This window comes from Thermobia domestica, chromosome 1 (assembly GCF_964235325.1).
Source record: "Thermobia domestica chromosome 1, izTheDome1.hap1.1, whole genome shotgun sequence".
NCBI lineage: Eukaryota > Metazoa > Arthropoda > Insecta > Zygentoma > Lepismatidae > Thermobia > Thermobia domestica.
Window position 1 is genome coordinate 16779946 of NC_137454.1, and position 24352 is coordinate 16804297.

The 24352-nt window shown below is 36.3% G+C and overlaps 1 protein-coding gene across 1 annotated transcript in view; it reads left to right on the forward strand.

Moving 5' to 3' along the window:
- LOC145683590 (uncharacterized) overlaps window positions 1-17401 on the forward strand; it is a 148599-nt gene extending 131198 nt beyond the window's left edge. Inside the window, exon 4 of the mRNA XM_081754932.1 lies at window positions 12764-17401. Within this exon, the coding sequence (XP_081611058.1) occupies window positions 12764-13603 (840 nt within the window). The 3' untranslated portion in view covers window positions 13604-17401. The remainder of the gene's footprint in view (window positions 1-12763) is intronic.
- The last annotated feature ends 6951 nt before the right edge of the window (window positions 17402-24352 follow it).

The following is a 24352-nucleotide window of genomic DNA, read 5'->3' on the forward strand; positions in this document are numbered from 1 at the left end:
CTTGTTATTACGAGTTACTGGAGAAGTGTCTAAAACAGATGCATATGCATAGCATTATTGATATGTTGAAGGTTGAAAATTATAAATAGTGTAAATACACTTTATTTAGTCTGTTTATTGAAACTTCCTTTTAATACAGTATATTTGTATCTCCTCAACAGTTGAACGTACAATCAATAAATTTTTCCTCACATTGGTCTATTCTATGCCATTATTTCTCCAGCAATTACAACTCAATGTATGCTCCAGTATTTGCAACATATTTTCTTAAACGAATAGGTATGTGTTCTATTACCTTTCTGAACAATTCAGCAGAAACGCTGATCATGTCCTGACGGTTTTCAAGTTCGTCAAGAGTGTGAGGTTTGTTGCAATATACTTCTTCCTTGGTCCACCTCCACAAAAAGAAATCACAGGTTTAGGTCTGGATTTCTTGCTGCCCATTCTGTGGACCCTCTCTGGACCGTCCAACGACCTGGAAAGTGCTGATTGAGCCAGTTCCTAACATTCAAAACGAAAATGAGGGGAGCACTATGTTGTACAAACACCAGTTCACGTGGCTAGTTTCATTCAAAAATTTTAGGTCTCACAACGTTCACCAACATGAATAAGTAATGTTCAGTGATCATGGTCAACAGGTAGAGACCAACAACACGAGAAGACGTTAATCCGCACCACTGTCACTTCCGGTTTGTTTCACGTCCTTTCAACTTTATCTTTGGGAGCAATATTTGACCAATAATTGCTATTGTGACGATTAATGAAACCTCCTATATGGAACACAGCTTCATTACTTCAAACAATGTTTTGAAATAGTCTTGGATATTGGCGCCAGTATCGTAACACAATATTTAATGCGCCGCACAGTGGTCGAAATAGCAAAAAAAGCTGGACAAATCCCCAAAAACTTCAATCATCAGTTCAAGTCAAAGGCCCAAGAGAACTCCGTTATGGCTAAACGGTTAGCGTTCGCGCCTTTGGCTTGGGAGATTCGTGTTTGATTCCCTGTGGGAGAGCTCATATGGTTCGGATCCCACGTTAAGCTATAGGTCCACGTCTCATATAGGCTCCCTGCTGAAAGGGACGAAAAACTGAAAATGAAATCAAATCAAATGCCCAGGAAACAAAGATAATGACAGATCGAGGAATGACAAACCAGTATACACTTCGTCATATCTTGAATATAGTAGCTTATTTTAAATCTGTATAGCTGGTTTTTGTTATCTTAATTTAATAATGATATGCCATATCGACCCAATTAAACCAATTTTGTATTTGTGATTGCTTCTTCTTCTCACATTTTCACCAACAATAACAGAGGTTTTGCATTATCTTGCAATTGCATTAGTCCACGATTTCAAGGGAGGACTAAATATTACCAGTGAACATTTTTCATTTCAATATTTTGAGTTTTCACCTGAAAAGTAAATAAAATTATTTGTGCTGTATAGGTACACTGTTAGGTTGTAATTACGTAATCGTAAATCATAGTAATTATAAAATACTAGCTGAAATAATCGGACGGGAAGAAAAGATTTATTGGATCTCATAGTGTTACAGTTTCGCTAATGCAGTATATCATTGACATCATCAGACATAAATAAAACCTTTATCCTGACGTTTCAGGTTTACGTTATTGAAAAGCTAAAGAGAACAAATGATTTAGAAAATGATAAAAGAATTGGTGGAATGAACATAATAAGGTACTTCGGGGGGGGGGAGTCATCTGATGGTTTCCTGGTCCCAAGATCCAAAAGAGCTCCCTCCTGCCTACATGGCGCAAGAGACACGAGTTCGACTCCCACTGGAACCTCATATGATTTGGATCACAAGTAACTCTGTAGGCAGGGCCTGCTATATCACATGTCCAATACGTATTTTTGCACGAAGAGGGGGGGGCGCGGTGGCTCAGTGGTAGAGCGTTCACCTCTGGTGCTTGGGGTCCCGGGTTCGATCCCAGCCCCCGCCAAGTGAACTTTGTGGTGGACAAACACCGTGCTCGTGGGTTTTCTCGGGGTTCTCCCGTTTCCTCCCACTTTCTTCATTCCACCATTTCACTCATCTCTCATTATCACCGTCTCCTTTAGCCTAACCGGCATAACCGTGGGACGTAAAACTTAAAGATTTCATTTTTTTTTGCACGAAGAGGGGCGAAAAATATGTCATAACTATATGATTCAAAATAAATAACTCTTGTTGGGAACTGATTGCGTGATGATGGTAGTTAAATTTATTAAGCCCACCTTCTATTTGAATACCACATGTATGTTTAGGTCGCATTAGTTTAAGGTTACATGGACAGTGCTAAAGCAAGTGGTCAAACAAATCCCAGCATGAATTGCTTGATTGTTGTTAAATACAAGAACTCAATTCTCGAACACCTGTTCCATTTAGTTAGTTATCACAGTTTTGATATGAAAACTAGTCTTGTATTTGTCACATAAAAGTTCCTTATCATTGAAGGTGGAAACAAGTTTTTTTTAATTTAACAGATGTAGAAGGAAAATCAAGAAATAAAGATATAAAAGCTAGTTGAACTGGAATTGCAAACTGTGAGATTGAAGCTCGACATTGAATTCTATAAAAAGGATTATCATCTTTCCTCTGCAAGTGTGTTTGCTTTATCTTCCACTAACATAACAGATTATTATTTGAAGAAAAGGAACACACATAACAAGATTGTATTTGAAGTGTTTCGGTCTTTCTGAGTGCGAGTGTCTTTCCCTCTACTTCGTTGTTCATAATGAGGTAGCATATTTAAAATCGTGGCTTTTAAGATTTGTTCTTACTGGAGAGAGCGGGGCTCCAACTGATGCCATTGCAAATTGCCCTGTCTTGTAGGGCCATATCTCATAGATAATCAGTACTGAAAGACAGGCTAAATAAACCCAGATCAATCAACCAAACAACCCAGAATTTAACTTGCATCTGTATGACTTAAAGGACAGCTCTGTACCACTTACCACCGCGTACCCCCAACTTTACTGTATGAGATCCTCATACACTCACACCAATAAATTAGTATCCTATACAGAAGACGTAATAGTAGAATTTATATCCACGATATATGATTGAAACTTCCCGAATCTTCTAAAAGGCTTGACATCGTGTTGGCAAGCCACCAGGCATATGGCCTTGTTTACGCTTCGATTATCACTATGTTACGCCATTGACGCAATTTACCACTTCAAGTTGAACGTAAACATTGTAGAACATCACCTGCACAAGCAATTTCTTTATGACACAAACTTCCGTTCATGAAAAGTTGTATCGCCCTGTTCTGTTATTCTTTTTGCTTCAAATTGTGGTGGTTGTTAAATTTTATTTTTTTTTCTTTTAACTATTGTAACGGTGGTTGATTTCTCAAGGTTAAACTTCAAATTAGTTTGTTTTCTTTTCTTTTGAATCAGTTCTTCTTTTACGTGCTTAGACTGATTAAAATCTTCTGCAGATATATTTTGGGATCGTGGTAGTAGGTTAACGGTATTACACATTCACCTCTCACCGCAGGAAATGAATTTGTTCTAAAATATCATAGTATCGGTCAGTGTTTCTTTCAGGCATATTTTCGGGAAGGACTGTTGCTCTCCCTTCTGCCGGGGCCGCGGTGGTTCAGTGGTAGAACGTTCATCTCTGGTGCATGGGGTCCGGGGTTCAAACCCTGCTCCCGCCAAGTGAACCTTATAGTAGACAAGCATCTTATGCGTGGGTTTTCTCGGGGTTTTCCCGTTTCCTCCTACTTTCTTCATTCCACCATTTCATTCATTTCTCATCATCACCGTCTCCTTTAGTCTAACCGGCATATCCGTGGGACGTAAAACTCAAAAATTTCATTTCGTTTTTCTCAATTCCCCCGAGCCAAGATAAATGACCAGATAAATCACTAACTCTATGGCGTATGGAACCCGGTGGTTCAATGCCTCGTTCACAAGAACTCTCCACTGACTTCTATCCTTAGCTAACTGCATCCAGTTTCTACTTTGTATTCCAATCTCTGCGAGATCCATCTTAATATTGTCCTCCCATCTGCGCCCAGGTCTTCCTAATGGTTGTTTTCCGATTGGACATCCATTTAAGACCGAAAGCGTTCCTATTTTCTTCCATTCTAGCTATATGACCTGCTCATCTGAGCCTCCTAAACTTGACTATCCTAACAATGTTTGGTAAACGATGTAAATTATGCAGTTCCTCGTTACGAAGTTTCCGCCATTCCCCATTTCCGTTCCTCTTGAGTCCGAATATTCATCTGAAGATTTTATTCTCAAATATTTTCGGTCTACGTTCTTCTCTCAGAGTAAGCGATCATGTTTCGCAACCATACAACACTACAGTCATAATTATAGTTATATTTATTTAAACTTCTAATTCCTCGACAGAATTCGCGACGACAAAAGACTTTGAACTGAATAATAACACGAATTCCCTGCTTTTAGTCAACATTTAATTTTTTTCTTTGTGAATATTGTTTTCGCCTGTTAATATTGTTCCTAGATATTTGAAAGTATCCACTTAGTCGAAAGTATTATTTGGTATTTTTAACGCATCAATAATTTACAGTATTATGATCCCGACGAACTTCCCCGTATTTAGTTTTCTCTGCATTTACTTGTAAACTCATGTCTCTGCAAGCGTTTAATAAGACCTCTGCATTTCTTTCCATTTGTTCACCTATGATCCCTTATTATATTTACATCGGCAGACACTATAACTTTTTGAATACCATTCAGCCTAGGTATACCACCTAAAGCAAGTATTCACCATAACCTGGTGAATGCCAGATAAATCACTGTATATACCAAAATATTCAATAGAAAAAATTTGGTGTTTTATTTATTTATTTATTTATTCGTTTAATTAGTTAATTAGTTTGTGTTATGGTTTTCCATTAATTCTAATAGTTTCTGAATAACCAGTGTTGAATGTTCTTGCTTTCTGCACCGATAGTACAGTGGTTTGGGAAAGCTATAAGAAAGTTGAAAGTGTCTTAAATAGGTAGAATTAATTAGATTTAATTTAACTTGGAATTTTAGCTCAGAGGCTGTGTGAGGTGGAACCTATTATTTTAAAGTGTAATCGAAACCAGTACTTTTGTGGAGGACGTTTCTCAGTGCTAAAGCGCTCAGGCTGGTACTAGAGGTCACTAGTTCTTTCTCAGGCCAGGTGAATTTGTCGTGGCAGCATCCTCGCGTTTCCTCCCCAGTGGCGGATCTAGAAGGTGAAAGTTGGGGATGGGCAGTCCGAATCCTATTATTAGTATATCATGAGTTTCCTATACACTTTCAAAAATGTATAAATAACAGTTTACATAATTTTTGTTACTCAAAAATCTGGGGGACTAGGCCCTGGCCCTGGGCTAGATTTGCAACTGTTCCTCCCATATTCTTATTCCCCACATTCACATTTTACAAAGGCTGGGGAAACCACTGAGCCGTATTTGAACGAGGATTGTACGAGAAAATAATTCTCCCTCTCACTGGGCTTGAATCTGACCACTCATGGGGGCGTGGTGGCTCAGTGGTAGAGCGTTCACCTCCGGTGCTTGGGGTCCCTGGTTCGATCCCAGCTCGAGCCGTGTGGACTTTGTGGTGGACAAACACCGTGCGCGTGGGTTTTTTCGGGGTTCTTCCGTTTCCTCACACTTTCTTCATTCCACCATTTCACTCATCTCTCATCGTCACCGTCTCCTTTAGCCTAACCGGCATAACCGTGGGACGTAAAACAAAGATTTCATTTCATTTTCTCGACCACTCATCTTACCTTCTAAGTTACCGCAGCTCAATTCGTAAGAGTACCTTCTCAAATCTTAAGTAGCACAATGCGTTTGAAACACTTGGGACAACATACCTTCCGTTTTAAACGTAAATCATTCCGTATTCGATGTGTATACCCGAATCCCTCTTGCAGTTGTTGTGATGAGTTCCCGCGAGGAATTTCTTGATTGTACAGCTTGATGACGAGAGCTTTTAGCTTCTGCACGTGATCAGCGTCTGTGCCAACTTTTGCTCCAATTCAATAAATAAAAGAGCGCTATTTAGCTATCAGGAAGGCATTGCTGTTGAACAATGAATACATAAATATCGTATGCTGCTTCACACGCATTCAACAGATTCTACAGATGGGATTCACTTAATGGTTACGATAGAAGTTATTTTATACTTCCAAAAGAAGAATTTGTTTTACGCATTTGGTTTCCATTAGAATCTATAGTTTTGTACGTATTTGTTTTTCATTGGAATAATCTATAGTTTGGAAAACAGAAGCTGATGCTTTCATTTTAGGTGATATTTTTTCTGTATCAACGGCTGAATTAGAGAGAAAGTCGCCATCGAATGCGGTAATAGCAAATTCTTTACAGCATACTACAGTGATAGCAAAGATATATAGCATTGAAAGAAATATGACAGGGACATCTAACATTGAGATAAATTTGGCAGCGACATCTAGCATTGAAATAAATTTGGCAGCGACATGTAGCATTGAAAGAAATTTGACAGCGACATGTAGCATTGAAAGAAATTTGACAGCGACATGTAGCATTGAGAGAAATTTGACAGCGACATGTAGCATTGAGAGAAATTTGACAGCGACATGTAGCATTGAGAGAAATTTGACAGCGACATGTAGCATTGAGTTTGACAGCGACATGTAGCATTGAAAGAAATTTGACAGCGACATGTAGCATTGAAAGAAATTTGACAGCGACATCTAGCATTGAGAGAAATTTGGCAGCGACATCTAGCATTGAGAGAAATTTGGCAGCGACATCTAGCCATTGAGATAACTTTGGCAGCGACATCTAGCCATTGAGATAACTTTGGCAGCGACATCTAGCCATTGAAATAACTTTGGCAGCGACATCTAGCCATTGAAATAACTTTGGCAGCGACATCTAGCCATTGAGATAAATTTGGCAGCGACATCTAGCCATTGAGATAAATTTGGCAGCGACATCTAGCCATTGAGATAAATTTGGCAGCGACATCTAGCATTGAGATAAATTTGACAGACATATCTAGCATTGAGAGAAATATGGCAGAGACAAGAGTACCAGATTTTCAGTACTACTAGATTCAGAGTAGTAATACTGTTTCTGAACGTAACAGCATATTTATTTTGGGTGAACAATCTTATTCTCAAGTTTTAAGCCAGAAGTGAATATTTTAAAAATCGGTAGATGGTCCTAAAATGAGTATACCAACGTCAAAACCAAAAATAAAAATGATGGCGATGTATAATTACTTAGTTCTTCTGTCTATGATATTCGTAATCTTATGTTCAATCTACTTTATTACAATTGTCTTATTTTTAGTACTCTTATAAACTGTCACATGCAGGGGCGACAATAGGACGTTAAAAGTGGGAGTCAAGACACTATCTGAATATTACTGGGAGTCAAGACATGATCTGAATATTTGTATATCAATGTTAGTTTTCTTGGTTGTTTCTAACACTTTGTTTGACGAAAGGTTGTATAACTAATACGATGCTATCTTTTTCGGTTAAAATGCCGTATATTGTATTTCATATTTTAAGTAAATTGATAAGACTAACGCAAGTAGGCACTAGCCCTTTGTACTCTTAAACAACGAAAGTGTAAGAAGAGATTTGATTCCTTGCTCATGAAAATCTTAAACTTCTGTCTTGAAAATTGTGTAATCAAATTATTTAATTACAAATTTGCGAAAGAAAGAAACAGAAAGGATAATAGTAATCATAGTAATGATTAATAATGCTTGTTTTGTAGAAGTTATATTCAAACTGGGTATTAATGAACAACTTATATTTTTAATTGGATTACTCCTAGAAAATGAAAGACAGTAAATACTACAGACATATGCTACAACATTTAAGGAAATACGTAATTGCAATATTAATTGCTTTGAATTGCAATTAAAACTCAATTCCTGTAGTTTTTCTTAACTCCACGGGAAGGCAAATAGCCAATACGTACTTACGCAAGAGCAAATATTATATGGTACCAACAAAAACTTTACTTTCCAAATGATGGAGGGGCAACTGACCCCTCTTGCCCCCGTAATCGTCGCCCCTGGTCACACGTACAAATTAGCTCCTCACTCTAACTATGCTCTATTGGCAAATTAGTCTCTCCTAGCTTTAAGCTTTTACATGACTATATGGTAGGCATCTTTGGTGTGGGAGACTGGTTCGATTCCCCATGGGAATTCATGCGGTTTGAATGCCAATTCATCTATAGGTCCACGTCTGATAAATAGGGATGCGCACGAGATAAGATTTGAGGCAGTCTCGCCTCGAAAATGTGCTGTAAAAGTGATGTCTGGACTCAAAAAATGTATATTTCTCTATTGGAAGGACTGTGTCTCGACTTAAATTTTGTAAGGATAATTCTGTCTCGTCTTGTCTCGTGCGCATCCCTACTGATAGTCACCCTGCTCAAAAGGCCCGCGCTGCAAAATGAAACCTTTAACTAACCAACCTTCGTGCAGAATACTGAAACGTAATGAATGAGACTACTAAATGGCACTCAGTTTCAGTTCAAATCTGTCTTCAACATTGTGGAGGACAGGTAAGACTGTTCCCATATTTTTTTTTAAAACAATGTTCAAAATATTTACCGAGCTGAGAAACAATGCTGTCGAAGATTAGGGGAGCAGATTTGCCTCCAACGTTGGTAGGCGGGCAGATTTGAGGCTTATTCTGGGGGACATTAATTTCATCTCACTTTCTTTTGTGGCAATCGGGCACAAATCATGACATTTCTCCCCAAAAGATACATTTCAAGTCAGATTATTGGGGGGACAATCCCCTAGTTCCAAGATTGGTGGGGACATACCCCCTCATCCCCCCGGGATTTGCGCCAGTGCTCAGTTTTAATATTGTGTAAACTTGAAGTTTGGTAAATTCAGTGGTCTCCGCTCGTTTCAGCGTTCATGCATGTACAGAAACAGTAGAGATCGCAAAGCACACAAAGTAAATATGTAGATAACTAGGCTTGCCATAAGTTTTTGTTGACTAACCGGGACACTAAAAAGGGAGGATTAAAATACACCAAAATATTTATTACATTGCTACTTTTTTTTCTATTACAGTATTGGATACGTCTATGTAACATGATCTCCAATTAAAGCTAATTTCAAAAAGCTTGCCAGCCATTTAAGCAAATTCAAGCAAGTTTGCAGTATACTATCCTGTCTGTCGGCTACAGACATGTAATAGAGCAATACTAGTCTATTAAGATTGTTTTTTAAACCACTCATATTTTTCACTTGACTTTACCTTTCTCAATATGTCCTTTTTTGTTTCCATTTTGTTATGAAATTCACTGCAAGTAAGTCCATAATTTACTTTACACAGCATTAATGCACCATGCGCGCCGACTACGTGGGTGCACCGGGGCTTCGGCACCCACAAAATTTTTATTTTGGGCCTGGGTTTAAACTCGTTTCTCTTGCGTTTAAGTCAGCTGTGTTATCGACTAAGCTAGGGCAACCCCAAATTATCATTATAGTACCGGTATATTTTACTTTATCACAGCACAATAATTTATGAAAGTGTTCATAAAATATTTTAACCCTTTGACTATCATTTTTTAAATGTGAATATTCTTGGTAGGAGGGAAGATAAACGGGCCCTCGGATTTTTGGTTCAAAATTGATCACAACGTCTTTCTTACGTCCCAAATAGTGTTTGGTCAAAATTTCAGACCACGGAAACTTCGAAAAGGTGTCCAAAATTAGGATAGAGTTTACCATATATGGGTAGGGTAGATAAACGGGTCCTCGGATTTTCGGTTCAAAATTGATCAGAACGTCTTCCTTATGTCGCAGATAGTGTTTCCTGAAAATTACAGACCGTGGAGACTTGAAAAACTTGCCCAAAATCGCCATGAAAAGTACCTTATATAAGCAGGGTAGATAAACGGGCCCTCGAATTTTCGGTTAGAAATTGATCACAACGTATTCCTCAGGTCCCAAATAGTGTTTTCTGAAACTTTCAGACTGCTGGAGCTTCAAAAAGGTGCTCAAAATTACGATAGTATTTACCATGTATGGGCAGGGTAGATAAACCGGCCCTCAGATTTTCGGTTAACGTTGATGGCAATGTGATCTTTAGGTCCAAAATAGTATTTCCAGAAAATTTCAGAGCGCGGAAATTTCAAAAGGTACCCAAATTTACTATACAATGTACCCTCTATAACCTCGTATAGATAGGTTAGATAAAAGGGCTCGCAAATTTTGGGTTCAAATTTGATCACAATATGTTCTTGCAGTCCCAAATAGTGTTTACAGAAAATTTCAGACCGCAGAAATCCCGTTTGAGACCTAAGGAAGACATTGCCATCAGTTTTGAACCGAAAATCCGAGGGTCCGTTTATCTACCCTGCCCATATATGGTAAATTCTATCGTAATTTTGGTCATTTTTTGAAGTTTCCGCGGTCTGAAATTTTCAGAAAACAGTATTAGGGACCTAAGGAATGTGTTGTGATCAATTTTTGACATAAATCCGAGGGCCCGTTTATCTACCCTGCCCATATATGGTAAATTCTATAGTTATTTTGGGCGCCTTTTTGAAGTTTTCGCGGTCTGAAATTTTTAGGAAACCCCATTTGGGACCTAAGGAATACGTTGTGACCAATTTTGAAAAGAAAATCCGAGGGCCCGTTTATCTTTCCTGGCCATATCTGGTTAATTCTATAGGTAATTATTTTGGGCACCTTTTTGAAGTTTTCGCGGTCTGAAATTTTCAGGAAACCCTATTTGGGACCTAAGGAATACGTTGTGACCAATTTTGAAAAGAAAATCCGAGGGCCCGTTTATCTTTCCTGCCCATATCTGGTTAATTCTATAGGTATTTTGGGCACCTTTTTGAAGTTTACGCGGTCTGAAATTTTCAGGAAACACTATTTGGACCTATGGAATACATTGTGATCAATTTTGAACCTAAAATCCGAGGGTCCGTTTATCTTCCCTCCTACCATATTCTTTTATATTGGAAACGTAATTCTATATTTTGTTCCTTTCCCGTGGTTCTTAATAAATATTATTTGAGCCACAATATATATAAAAGAACATTAAAACGTAAATATTATTTATTTTTACCTTCGCTTAGTGTTCAGGATACAAACTTATAATTCCTTTAACATCAATAGTTCTGAGAACTTCCTAATCTTCAGTCTATCATCCATCTATTTATTTAATTTAATACCGTAACTAAGGAACAATAATACACATTACAATTTCCTTTTCTTCCTTTACAAAATATGCTCGGTTATTGCACCTCTGATCTTATTCCTAAGACCAGTACAGATAGATAATAGTACAACATAATAATAAAATATACAACATACAACATACCGTTGTAATATGTACGACTCCTTTAATTTGGGATATTCCTGACATCTGTACATAGTTTTGGAAAGTAAATAGTCTCTTAGTCACATCTGACCCGATGGAAGAACATTTTTTTAAAAGAATTTTCTAAAACCAAATTCCCAACGATGTTTGAATTATTCGCATGAGACACATGTATCCCGTTGGTAGTCAAGGGGTTAACTAAAAATAAAATATCGATCAAATATCGAGACTTCCCTGAAAACATATAATACGTCCGCCATTGATATGCACCCACATAAATTTTGGAAAGTCGGCGCCCTTGCAATGCACGTACTGTTGACCCATGCATCAAACATCTGTCATCTGCCTAAGCGTTATTCATCAACGAAAAAACCCTCTCTACTGGAGCTGATGTTCCGGGAAGACAAGAATCAGCTGGAGATTGCACATTGGTATGTCATTTTGCTTAGTATGGCTGAAGAGTTGCATCCACTCTTGTTCATTCGATAGTTTTTTTGTTTTCTTTCTTTTCTCTTTCCCAGGTTCTCACTTCAGAAGTCCATTTTTCTTTTTTAGCAACGACAACTTTGTCAAAAAGTTCATATATATTTATCATAGCTTTACCAACATTTTCGTTTATCTTTTCTGTGCTTTCTTCTATATTATCCCAACAGATAATATTCTTATTTATTCAGGCAAAGTCGTTGGCATCACCAAAATTGTTCTCACAAACTTCTATGTAAGATATACACCGATCATAGAATTCCTTGAGGTCATTTTGTATGCAAGATTTTTTGCACTAACAGGAACAAAATTATAGTTTCTTCTTTCTTCCAAATTTTCTTTCAATTTTTGGAGTGCACCTGCAACATCAGTGGCACTTGATTTGTCTCTCTCCATGGGTAAAGATAGCTTTCCTGCACTGACCGGGACATTGGGGCAACCGGGCGGGACACCGGGATTGTACTCTGAAATCGGGACTGTCCCGACCAAACCGGACGTATGGCAAGCCTGTATATAATCAGTATGTGTCAAATGGCACAACAGTAAGTTTATCAACTCCATTCACATCCACCTCTTTTTAAAAAATACTATTTAAGTATCTGTATCCAGAATCATTATTTCAAAGAATTCATGAGAAAATGCCCGATCTATAACCGAAGTACCATCACTTACCTGATTTGATTAACGCAACTTTTAGTCAAGATAGAAGACTTTGGTCAAATCATGTCCTCCTCATTATTAAAAATTGTCAACACTCCAAAAGTAGATAAGATGGAAGATGTAACAATGGATCTAATAATTAATATTCACATTTCAATAATTGATATTTTCCCTACCTTTTTCTTTACAGAGTAAACTATACCTTTATAGGCTTATAATACAATGTTAATTACGTTATAGTAATTGTAATACCAATTTAATAATTCGTTTTCATATTTAATTACAGGACGTTAATGTGGCTCCGCAAATCCAGTCAAACGGTCCAGAGCCGACAGAGGAGGTATCTAGCAAGGCTGAAACTGATTCCAGTGCTGAAAATGTTCCAGAATCTGGAACAGAGAAAATGCCCGAACCGGAGGGTCCTTCCAGGAACGAACACCTAACTTCATCAGTAACTGAAGAAGCAACAAAACCCGAAACAGATTCAACTGTTGAAAGTGCAGAAAGTTCTATATTGGATGATGCTTCCAATCCGGAAACTACAACAGCTGGAGAAAATGTACCAGAATCGACAGACGAGACAGTGCCACTAGATGAATCTGCTTCAGCATCTGAAAGCAAAAAAAGCATTAATCCAGGAACAACTGAAACAGAAGATGAGACGCCGAACAGCACGAATCAAGAAGAAGAACCAGAATCATCTGTAACGCATGATGATTCTAAAGAACAAACCAACCAAATTCATTCTAACGGCACAGATAATCAAGAACCAAACACTTCAGCTGATGCTAACGATGTCAATGACAAATCAGAAATCCAAACAGTAGATAAAAATCCAGAAACAGAACTTCTATCGCATAATAACACCGATGAACCTGATTCATCAACAGACAGCTTAAGGGAGGAACCAGTTGAAACGCAAGAGAGTAATGAACAGAAGAATATCGTCATCGAGAACGTGCAAGAAGTAAAAGAAGAAAATAGACCAGAAAATGGTCCTGATAATGGACACGAAGAGTCAGCCATTGAGGACAAGAGTATCTTGAAAGAAAACGAAACGCCGAAATCTGAAGATTCATCGCCGATGAAATCTGAAAATCAAAATGGATTTGCAATAGCGAAATAAGTCTATGTTCACACACATATACATATATGTACAGTAATTTTATGTAGTGTGAATATACTAGCAGAACATATTCCAACCGTTGTGCCTGCATGCAAATATATTGTATTAAATCGTCGATTTATTTTCGCAAAAGACGAAGTCCGCTGTCAAGATATATTTACCAATGATAATAAATTCGTGTGATGAATACCATTCCGTTCAAATATACCAAGGTATATGCCAAAGAGGAAAAAGGAGCGATGTCTTGCCCTTTGAGGCTTTACGAGTTGTTAAGAAAGTCAGAAATCACGTTTGTAATTTATCATACAAACAGCTGTAAAATGTATTTTTTTTTAAATGTCGATTTTCGTTTCATCATTTGGTAACAATGGCAGCAAGAAATACAGATTTAGCTAAGAATTGTCGTTGCATTGAAGTTTTCTTTATTATGTTGTTGCAAATCATATTAGAAGTAAATTGAAAAAAAAAAAAAAAAAAAGAAAGAAATATATGATTGCGGCTACGCTCGAATAATGTTACACTAAAACTTTGTAACGGTTTCTGAACTTGTCTATTACCTTCTTATCGAACAGATTATTTGAAGAAAAATTACAGAATAATAAGTGAAATGTCTATTTTAAATGTTATGCTGAAGATGTTAATCAAGGCTCTTGGTATTCAGTAAAAAAATAAGAGAATTGTGCTGTTGAAACAGCTCCCAGAAGTTAACATTTGCCTGTGTCATTTTAATACCCTTGTACTCATATTAGGAATATCTAGTAACTTTCAATGAGAAATTGTATTCGTTTTTATTTTTATTTTTTTCCTATGAGTAAAACTTCACGTGGTACAGCAAGAAATATAAGCAAAAGGCTAGTACTCACCGAAAAATATGAGTGTTGTTATTCTAGGAAGCGTTTTCGGAAAACTCTATTCCATCTTCAGCCTAGACACAGTTCGAGGAGGATATTAAAACATGGGAGAGAAATGTAGATAGGTAAAAAATGGTTAAAAGGTTTTTAAAAATGCGAAGCACAAATCTTCTTGTCCAAAATGAACTAATATTAATGGCCACTTACTTGTCACTGTTCGCTGTTTTATTATTATCCTCCAGACGGCAGAAATAAGGAGTAAAAAGAGTGCTCCAAATCACATTTATGTCTCCTGAGCAGCAGTGAACAGTGACAAGTGAATGACCATTAATATTAGTTCATTTCCAACCAAAAGATTTGTGCTTCGCATTTTTTAAAATCCTTTTAACCATTTTTTACCTATCCACATTTCTCTCCTATGTTTTAATATCCTCCTCGAACTGTGTCTAGGCTGAAGATGGAATAGAGTTTTCCGAAAGCGCTTCCTAGAATAACAACACTGATATTTTGCGGTGAGTACTAGCTTTTACTTATATTTTTTCCTAAATATTATCACAGCTCGCAATACTGTGATATTTATGTGGTATATTTGACGTTCATACCAGCAATGTATAGTGCATTATCTTTGCTGTAACCTTTCGCGAAAGTAGTGTTGTATAAATTTTCTGACAACACTAATAGCAGTACTATTATCTTATGTGCAATATGTTCCTGATAGAAATAAAGACAAGAAATGGGAGCACTGCCACTAATGTTAATATTCTTTAAAGATTCATACGCTCACAACACTAGTTTTGTGAAGGATTATAAAAAAGATAATACGTTGCGTGGTACTTCGTATACTGCATAAAAGTTCTCAGTAGATATTTCTGGTAACGGATACAAGGGTAAATAATACAGGCAAGTGGTAACCACAGTTAGTTGTTCTAACACCTGCTTTAACACCATGTTATTTTGCTGCATATGTTGTAGTTGGGTTTTCAGAAGTAATTAAAGCTGTGGTTAGTGAGACAATAAAAAGAATTTATGTTATCAAAAGTCTCAAGAGGAACTAACAACATCTGTGAATATAAATGAATTCAATCGTGAAGTAGGCGGAAAATGAAAGGTAAAATTTTAAAATAGAACTAAACTGTAATCTAAACTAGAAATTGTTCCAGCATTCGTTTTCGTATTTGGGAACAAGCAACATGAGCTTACTATTTGTACTCAATCAAGATTCTACTGAAAGAAAAGTGAATGAACGTGTATTTTGTGATATACTGTTTCAGCTAGTCCTGGTTGCAAATTATTGTACGACAGGACTTGAAATTTTTAATGAAATTTATGCAAAATATTTGAAAGATTTAAGAATATTGACGTTCGTAACTGAAGTGAGTAAGGCTTATAATGTGGATGTTACTATATTCGTATTCTCAAGCTTGTCTCTGCCCTTAGAAAAAAAAAATCCTGTAAACTCTTTTAAAAGGTTAAAAGTGTGATACATTCATTGAAGTTAAAATTTTGTTAAGAGTTTGTCAGGATTGCAGCGGATATTTGTGCGTCCCAGAAGTTTCTGTGGAATGTTTTGACTATATATTTTTTTTGTATCAATTTCAGTTAATATATCTTTTCCTTGGAATGTGTTTGAAGTTTACTAGAATAATGCAATTTCTTTTAATTTCTAATATCTTATTTAATGATTACTTTTACACCGCTGAGCCATAATTACTATTACTTTCAAATTCTGAAATGTAGGTCTATTTTAAATATTTTATTTCTGTTTTGAAATAGGTGCAGGCATTGTCAAAGTTTACACACAAAGGTATGAAAAATCGTAAGCTTGCAAGAAACTTGCATTTTCGTGTCAGTGTATAAGCACTTAGTTCCATGTCAGTGTATAAGCTTCCAACGTTCTCACATATGAAACTGGATTTCTTAGCTTTACAGTAAGAAATTTAGACGTTGCTTATTCACGTACTGATATAAAGAATAGCTTTTACTACATAGCAACAAACTTAGGTTTCTTCTGTTTTCGATAGTACCATATACGTATTTACGAGTATGTAAAGCTTTGTTCAGAAGTCTTAGGAGAGCTAAAAATGCATAAATATTCAAAGTTCTCAGAATAATACATACCGGTAGTAATAGTTTAGCTTCCGCTACATAGAAATACATGGAGATAAGTTAAAGAATGTTGTTATTAAATGGATTGTAGCTTACCATACGTCAAAGAAAATATATTTTGTGGTTCTTCTTTAAACTGGACAGATAAGTGTTGTGGGTAAAAGTATTGTGTTAGGAGCCTGAATGTGATATATGTTAGTAATTTGGAACGTAACAAAACTTGCATTATTCTAAATCAATTTATTATTAAAACTGTACGAATTGAATATCGAGATGTTGCCCGTTCTAATACCTAGTGCCTAATTCTTGAAGAAAAAAGAATTGACATCTGGTACATGTTTGTTCTTCCTGTTGAAACAAAACAGTTGTAATGAATACGTTCCGTCAACGAAATGTTTGAATTGTATTATAATATGAAAGTGTATTTACATCAGTGATAACTTGATGCAAATTGTATTATACTAATTTAAAATGAGACATTATCAAACTTCTTTCCGAATGAATTATGCGTGATGTGTACGTGTACGTACGTATGCGTGAATTATGCGTGATCTTAGAACTTGTTATAGAGAAATTGTATATTTGTATAGCTCTGTAATTAAATGCTACTAACACAGGTATTAAAATATAGTTGTTTAAAACTGAAATGTGACTCGAAAGACTGATATATATACATACATATTATTATTATTATTATAAATAGATCCTGTGCATATCATGCTTGTTGTATTATTTTTGTGAATAATGTTTTTAGTGCTTATTTAGCGGGAAATATGTATAGTAATGAACGCTAATGTCAATTTTAATAGATTGCGATTAAAGTTGTGTGTTTTGAGAAATACATTAATTGCATTTAGTTATTTTCCTATCTCCCAATAATGTAGTCTCCATAGGTGAGCTTCTGGCTATATTGCTGTGCGGAAGCATAAGATGCAAAAGTGGACTTTACGTTCTGATTACTATCAAATTCTTAGCAAGCAGCAAACGTGAGGGCGGAAACACGAGCTTTCAGAAGGAACAAATCATATCTTGTTTTATTTCAGGTATTGCAGCAGGGCTGTAAATTGGGGGGGGGGAAGGGGGCAACTTCGCCCCAGGAAAGCTCCGCGCCGTTCGAGAGGGGCCCATTTTTACACAAAATTTTCTTACTGCATATACGATACGAACATGAAATTATAAATGAAGCATCAAACAGGTTCACTACATTACATAAACAAAACAGCACACAAAAGGTAAATAAAACAAAAATTTGTCATGGGCCCATTTCAGTAAAAGGGGAAAAAAAGTGTCTACTATTAGGAGGCCCTAGAAATTATATTTATTTGTATGGCTTTGAGATTTGTCAATATTGTCCTCTTAATTAATTTGTCATGTATGGAATAGGCTCAGAGGCGTAACTAACGGCCCCGTAGACCTTGCCATGCGGGTGGGCCCACATTCTTCGGGGGCCCATAAAGAGTAAGAGAAAGATGGAAAGAGGGAGCCCAAGAATTAGAAAATAACTTTTTCTAGGGGTCCAAATACGGGTATTAACCTAGGTTTAAGTATTGAGGTAATTTGGATGTTCGACAGTTTGCACGAGATAGAGTGATTTCAGTAAACCCTGATCTTTGATGGAGGTAATTAGTTGTATCAATTTAGTAGATGTGACATAGGTGCAGTACTTCTGACTGAAAGATATCAAATAATAATAATAATTATAATCTTCTACGTAAATCAAAATGTAATCTTACAAAAGATGTCGCAAGATGAGAAACTGTTCAGATTGGCATATCTTCATAGACAAGTTTTTCGTTCAACCAAGGTTTTCGTCAGAAAAATCAAAGACACAAAAATAAAATTGGGACAACATTCCTTCGTAGAATTTAACAAGTTAATATCGCTGAATCTTCATTCTTTAATTAACTTCTGTTGATTCTTTTAATTACGAGGAGTGATCAGAAAGTAAGGTTACAAAGCCTGCAAATGAAACGTGTCTATACTATTTCATACAACCAATACAGCCAACAGACAGTACATACAATAGGTTATTTTTCGACGTAGTCTCCATATTGGTTGAGGCAATTGTCGTATCATGGGATGAGTTTGAAGACTTCCTCCTGGTGAAAATCCTGTCTTTGCGTGTTCAGCCACATTGTCACGAAGTGTTTCACCTCATCTGATGTGAAGCGACGGCCTCTTAGGTGCTCCTTCAAGTGCGGGAACAGGTGAAAGTCAATTGGAGCGAAGTCCGGGCTATAAGGAGGGTGGTCGATGATTGTCCCAGCGAGACTGCTTCTAGAGCATGGTTGTCTTCTGGACCACTGCGCACCTCGTCAGTGACGTTTTCTCTACCAGTCACAAACTTGCGACACCATTCTGCGACATACTAACTAGACATCATAGTCCGTCCGTAAACCTCTACCAGCTGCTGGGGAATTTTAGCCGCGGTTACATGCTTCGCCCACAGAAATAAAATAAATAAGGGGACTTCTTCATGAGACCTGTTTTCCTAACGAATCGCCATTTGCGTTTACCTAAAACTAGCTCCGAAAGTGGTAGGTGGCTAAAACTCTGCATAGTTGCCAACTCAATGTATTAAAATTTCCACACACTTCTCATTCCTCTATAATGGGGCGTTTACACTTGGTCGATTTAGTCGCACGACTAAATCGACTCGCTGCATTTGCCACTAAATCGAAGCAGCTAGGCCGAATCAGATCGATGGATGTGTTCAATTATTTCAACCACAGAAAATAGAACGTCTTTCAATTCAGTTGCCAGACGATTAGTCGCTTTCGATCAACAAGCGATTAAGTTGAATTCCCGTTTACACGGTCGATTAAGTTGAAAGTGACGTCAATTCAACTGAATCGAACGCAAATCGACTAAGTGTAAACGCCCCATAATAGACAAAACTCCAGTCTTGTAACCTTAGTTTCTGATCCTTCCTCGTATATATATATATCAGAACCGACTTACCAAGTCTTACTACTTCCTTTCCTGCTTTCCTTTTCTCCTCACTCCTCATAGCTATGCTTTGATTAGGACTGTTTTAATTAGGATTGTTGGAATTTTCCGCAGCATAAAAGTCCCCAATGTTTTGGGGGATAAAACCGACATCAAAAAGCACAACAAAACACATCCAAAACGTACTTCAAAACTTGGATTGAAATATTAACCTTAATAATTAGTTTTCCAATCTTGTTTCTTTAGGCCCTAGTACATGGCCAATTTCAGAATTGGCTTAAAATATGTATTTATCAAGAGATCATCTCCAAAACAGAATACCATGAAAAAATATTTCGGAGTTATGCATAATGAATTTCTATTTAGCTTCATCAAATTCACTTCAAGAGGATCAGCTGGCTCACAGGTTTGAAATCTGAGTGTAATAGGGAATTTTGTTTCTATTCTGTATTATATAATAGAAGGTCTTTGTGCTGCAGAGTAGATCTAGCATATTAAAGTGTAGGTTCTGTATTTCTGGATCTACTCTGCACCACTTAATCCACATAGAATTACCCACCTCTTTGTTACTCTAAAAAAATGTCTATCGTAATTTCTATAAATCGAAATATAAATCGAGTGTCAATGGTGCAAAGTGTGTCTCAGGAAACGCAGATAAGGCTTCACGGATTCCTTTGTCCGGCTTTTTGTTTTTATAGGTTTAATTCAATGTATCACGATTATACATCAAGAATAAGGAAGACAGTAATGTGATAAATGATAATGGTAAGATGACCAAAATGGGAGGAAACGGGAGAACCTCGAGAAAACTGATGCACACAGTATTTGTCCACCACAAAGACAACTTGACGGAAGCTGGAATCAAGCAGGAACCCGTGTCAGAGGTAAGCCACTGCGATCCCACATCGGAATCCCGTAGTTTCATGTGTACAATAGAACACGAATGTTTAAAGCCATGTTCATATTTATAGTGTCATTTAAATATACGTATACAATTTAATTAAACCAAATTTTGGACAATAAAACTCAATTTTAGTCAATAAAACACATTGGACTGTTTTTTCTTTAAATGCCTGAGGTTTTCACAGCCAGGTTTTAAGCAACCAGATTAGGAAAAAAAATACAGAATTTCCCTTCTTTTCTCTGAAACGTAAAGAAACAAGGATCAAGAGTAAATATTGTTGGACTAACAAAAATTTTTTAAAAAATGATTTCTTAGAAAATTACGTTTATGAATAAATCACAGAACAGTATAATCTGCAATGGTGATAACGCAAACCAACAATCGTACACACGGACCGCCGCTGACTATATGAATTGTAAACTGCGAAAAGAAATTAATGGGTCCTCTCAATAAAATCGTATTTCATAATTTTTCGTATACTTTTCAGTATATAAATTTGCAGTTAATTTTTACTTTAAAAGCATATTTAAATTTCATTCAATAAAGCAATAGATAATATTGAATTCATTATGATATACTGTATCATTATCCAAAGTACTATTAAAATAGGTGTGGTTATATGTTAAATTTCTAACAAGTATAGTCGTTTCCTGCTAAAATTATATGGATTTTCTAAAGGGAGAATAACTTGTAAAAAAAAGAAAAGAAAAAAAGGAAAAAAGAGTTATTACATAATGGTTTGCATAATGCTATTCATTCTCATATTCATGTCGTTTAAATAGATTTGCTAATAAACCAAGTACTTTGAAGGTTACACTTCACGTGTTTTCCGGTTGTCCTTCTTCCTGATCAAGTTTAACACATTTCAAGTAATGCGTTTTACTATTTACTCTTCACATAAACGAAATGACTCAAAACAATTCACAAACAGGTACTTTTTTCTTTTTTTTACGATATGGCTTAATTTTTAAAACAAAATGTATTGAACTTATATTTTACAAACATCCCAAATTTACTTTACTTCGTTAGCTTGAATTTACTGTTTATCTTTCTGTAAAAAAATGTCAAATATATTCCATTTATTATTTTTTTTTAAAGAGTATCTAAATCCAATTATAATTACATTGTATTGAATATAACAAAAAAAATTATGTAATATTTTAACAAAGACACAACAATGTGATTTCAGTTTATTGTTAAACATTAACGTGTTGTCATATTTTATTTTATGTACTAAAGTAAGCTTCAAAATATGATCAAAATAAGTGTTTGTTACTTGTTTCTAGAACCACTATTGTGGTTGTAAATAGTAGTTGCTGCAGCCAAAGGCCATGTCAGCTATTACACTATAAATTGTCAAAAAGTTTCAAATTGTTTTAAGCACATTGATATGCACTATAGTTTGGAGAAAATGGCGCAGACATAATGCCCGAAATCGCCCGTGTTAAAGTAATTGTTCTTCAGCTATGAACGTTGTACAATTAATATTATTATCATTAAAAATGTCCTCACTAAGAAAAAATTCGTAACACACTGCAAAAGAACTAAAAACGAACATTTGTATAAGAATAAAATTGAATTAAAAAGGAGTTCGAGATGGCTGTTCCTACATCGAACGCCATTTAATCTCGAACCTCCTACAAATTTTATGAAATAAGCAATATGGTGCATAGGCGTCAATCCCATCGGGAACGTGTCCACTCAAATATTTATAAAACGGTTTTCGCCCTCCCCAACCCGCGCGCCAATATTTCAAGTAAACTTAGGTAAACAATGACCCAAAAGAGGCTCAGGCAGTTTACTACGTTTACAAAACAATGTTAGACAAAGTGAATATGAAAAAAGAAGTACAAAAGTTTGTTTCCAATTGTGAAAAAAAAAGCAGTCAATTTTTGACGACCCGCTCGGGAGAGTATTTTTCGCGCGCTACTCTAGCCAGCTGTTTTAAGTTGGTCACAAAATCTATATCATTTAGTACAAGGGGAACAAAACGAGCCTTATATCATGTAGTACAAGGGCAACAAAACGAGCCCTCCGGGGCTTCTAACCCGTTCCTACTACTACTACTACTGATCTGCACAAAAGTAAGTAAATCACATTTTTGAGTATTATTTTGGTATTATTTTAATTTAAAAAGTGTTATAAAATGTAAAAAAAAATTTTCCTCGGGCCGGGTTTGAACTCACACCAAAAGAGATCTTCGTTACTAGCATATAGCGCTAACCCACTCGGCCACGAGGACCGACAACGGGGGGCGACAACAACTGTCTGAATTCTGCTATTTGAATGCAACGTGGCAAGACATAGATAACGCCAACCAATCAGAACTGTGTTTTTCGTTCCTACTTCCGGGGGCATTACTCTCCTGAGCTAGTCCTAATTTTTGGTCCTGTGAAGATGGAGTGAACTGTAAAGTAACAAACTGTCTTTATAGAGATAGTGACCAGCAAAGCGAGTTTACTTTACAATAAAAAAAATCAACTACATAATTTTTAACTATAAATTATTGAGGTTCATTTGCATTAGTTGTAGGCTTGTAGGTCTAAAACCTAACTTTATTGTTTCTGAGTATTTACCTCATACTACCTTTTATCACTATTTCTAATTTTGATATACACTTGGTATCATCTATGTTTTAGTAAAATTTAAACAACAAGATTGCATTTTACTGTTTCAATAAACGAACAAACTGTAAAAATGTGTGTTTTTGGCATCGTAACATATTTTCCAAAGAACTATACTACCAAAGATTTAAAAAAAAAAGTTTTTGTCTGTTTTTTAAATAAAAAGAAAACATGCTTTAAAATGCAATGTACGAAAACTACTTTTTCCTAAATTTACTAGGGGAGGACTCCGGCTACCCCGCATTCCTGACGGGTATTCCATATACCTCAGTCCCCGTGGTACCCTATTCCTCTCAAAGTTTATGTGCTGCTGACACCAAGGGCGTCGATTTCTCTGGAACTTTGGGGGCTCATACAGATGTGTGTTTCGTTGTAGACAAGAGTCTAAGAAGGCATATATATGTAAGGATTTCAAGACAAATTGAATACAAATTATGTCAAATATTGTATATTCATAAAAAATACATATAACAATTCATATAACAATGAAAGAAATACATATTCATAAAAAAATATATAGGGACCTGCATGAGCATTGGAAGCCCGGGCCCACCAGGATTGGCGCCCTTGGCTAACGCCAATGTGTGATTGGGAAAAAGAAAATTACGAGAGTAATGAGAAAAGAACTACTCCCATGTACAAATTTATTTTACAAACAGATGCACTTAACATGTACTAATAATGGGGTTACCACTCTTCCCGGAAAATCTGGAATCGTCACGGAATCAAGATCTGTGTCCCGATGTCTCGAAAATATTTCTCAGGACGCTTGAAAGTCCGCATTTCAGCGAAGATAGGAAAGGAATATTATAGTGTGCTTTTTTTGACGGGATTACGTACACAGGGTGTTTCAAAACAACACCGACAACTTTTGTGGGGTGATTCCTGACACCAAAATACGACGAAAAGTATAGACCCAAGCTGGCTGCACAAATGCTTCCTTTCTGAGTTACAGGCTGCCGAAAATATGAAAAAATGAAGTTCAAAGATCCATAGCTCCAAAACTTTGGGACCTACCGTAGTCGGTTCAAGACTTCATTTAGGAACTAATATGTGCTTTATCCAAAAATACATGTTTCAGAATCCTAAGGTACTCACGGAACAATTTTTATAGAGGTAATTTGACTACGGGCATATAATTGAAGTACTCACCAACTACCTCTATAAAAATTGTTGCGGAAATCCCACATTACTCTGACACATTGATTTTTGGATAGAGCACATACTAGTTCTTAAATAAAGTTTTGACCCGACTTTGCTAGGTCTCATAATATTGTAGCTATGGGCCTTTAAAGTTCATTTTTCATGGTTTTCG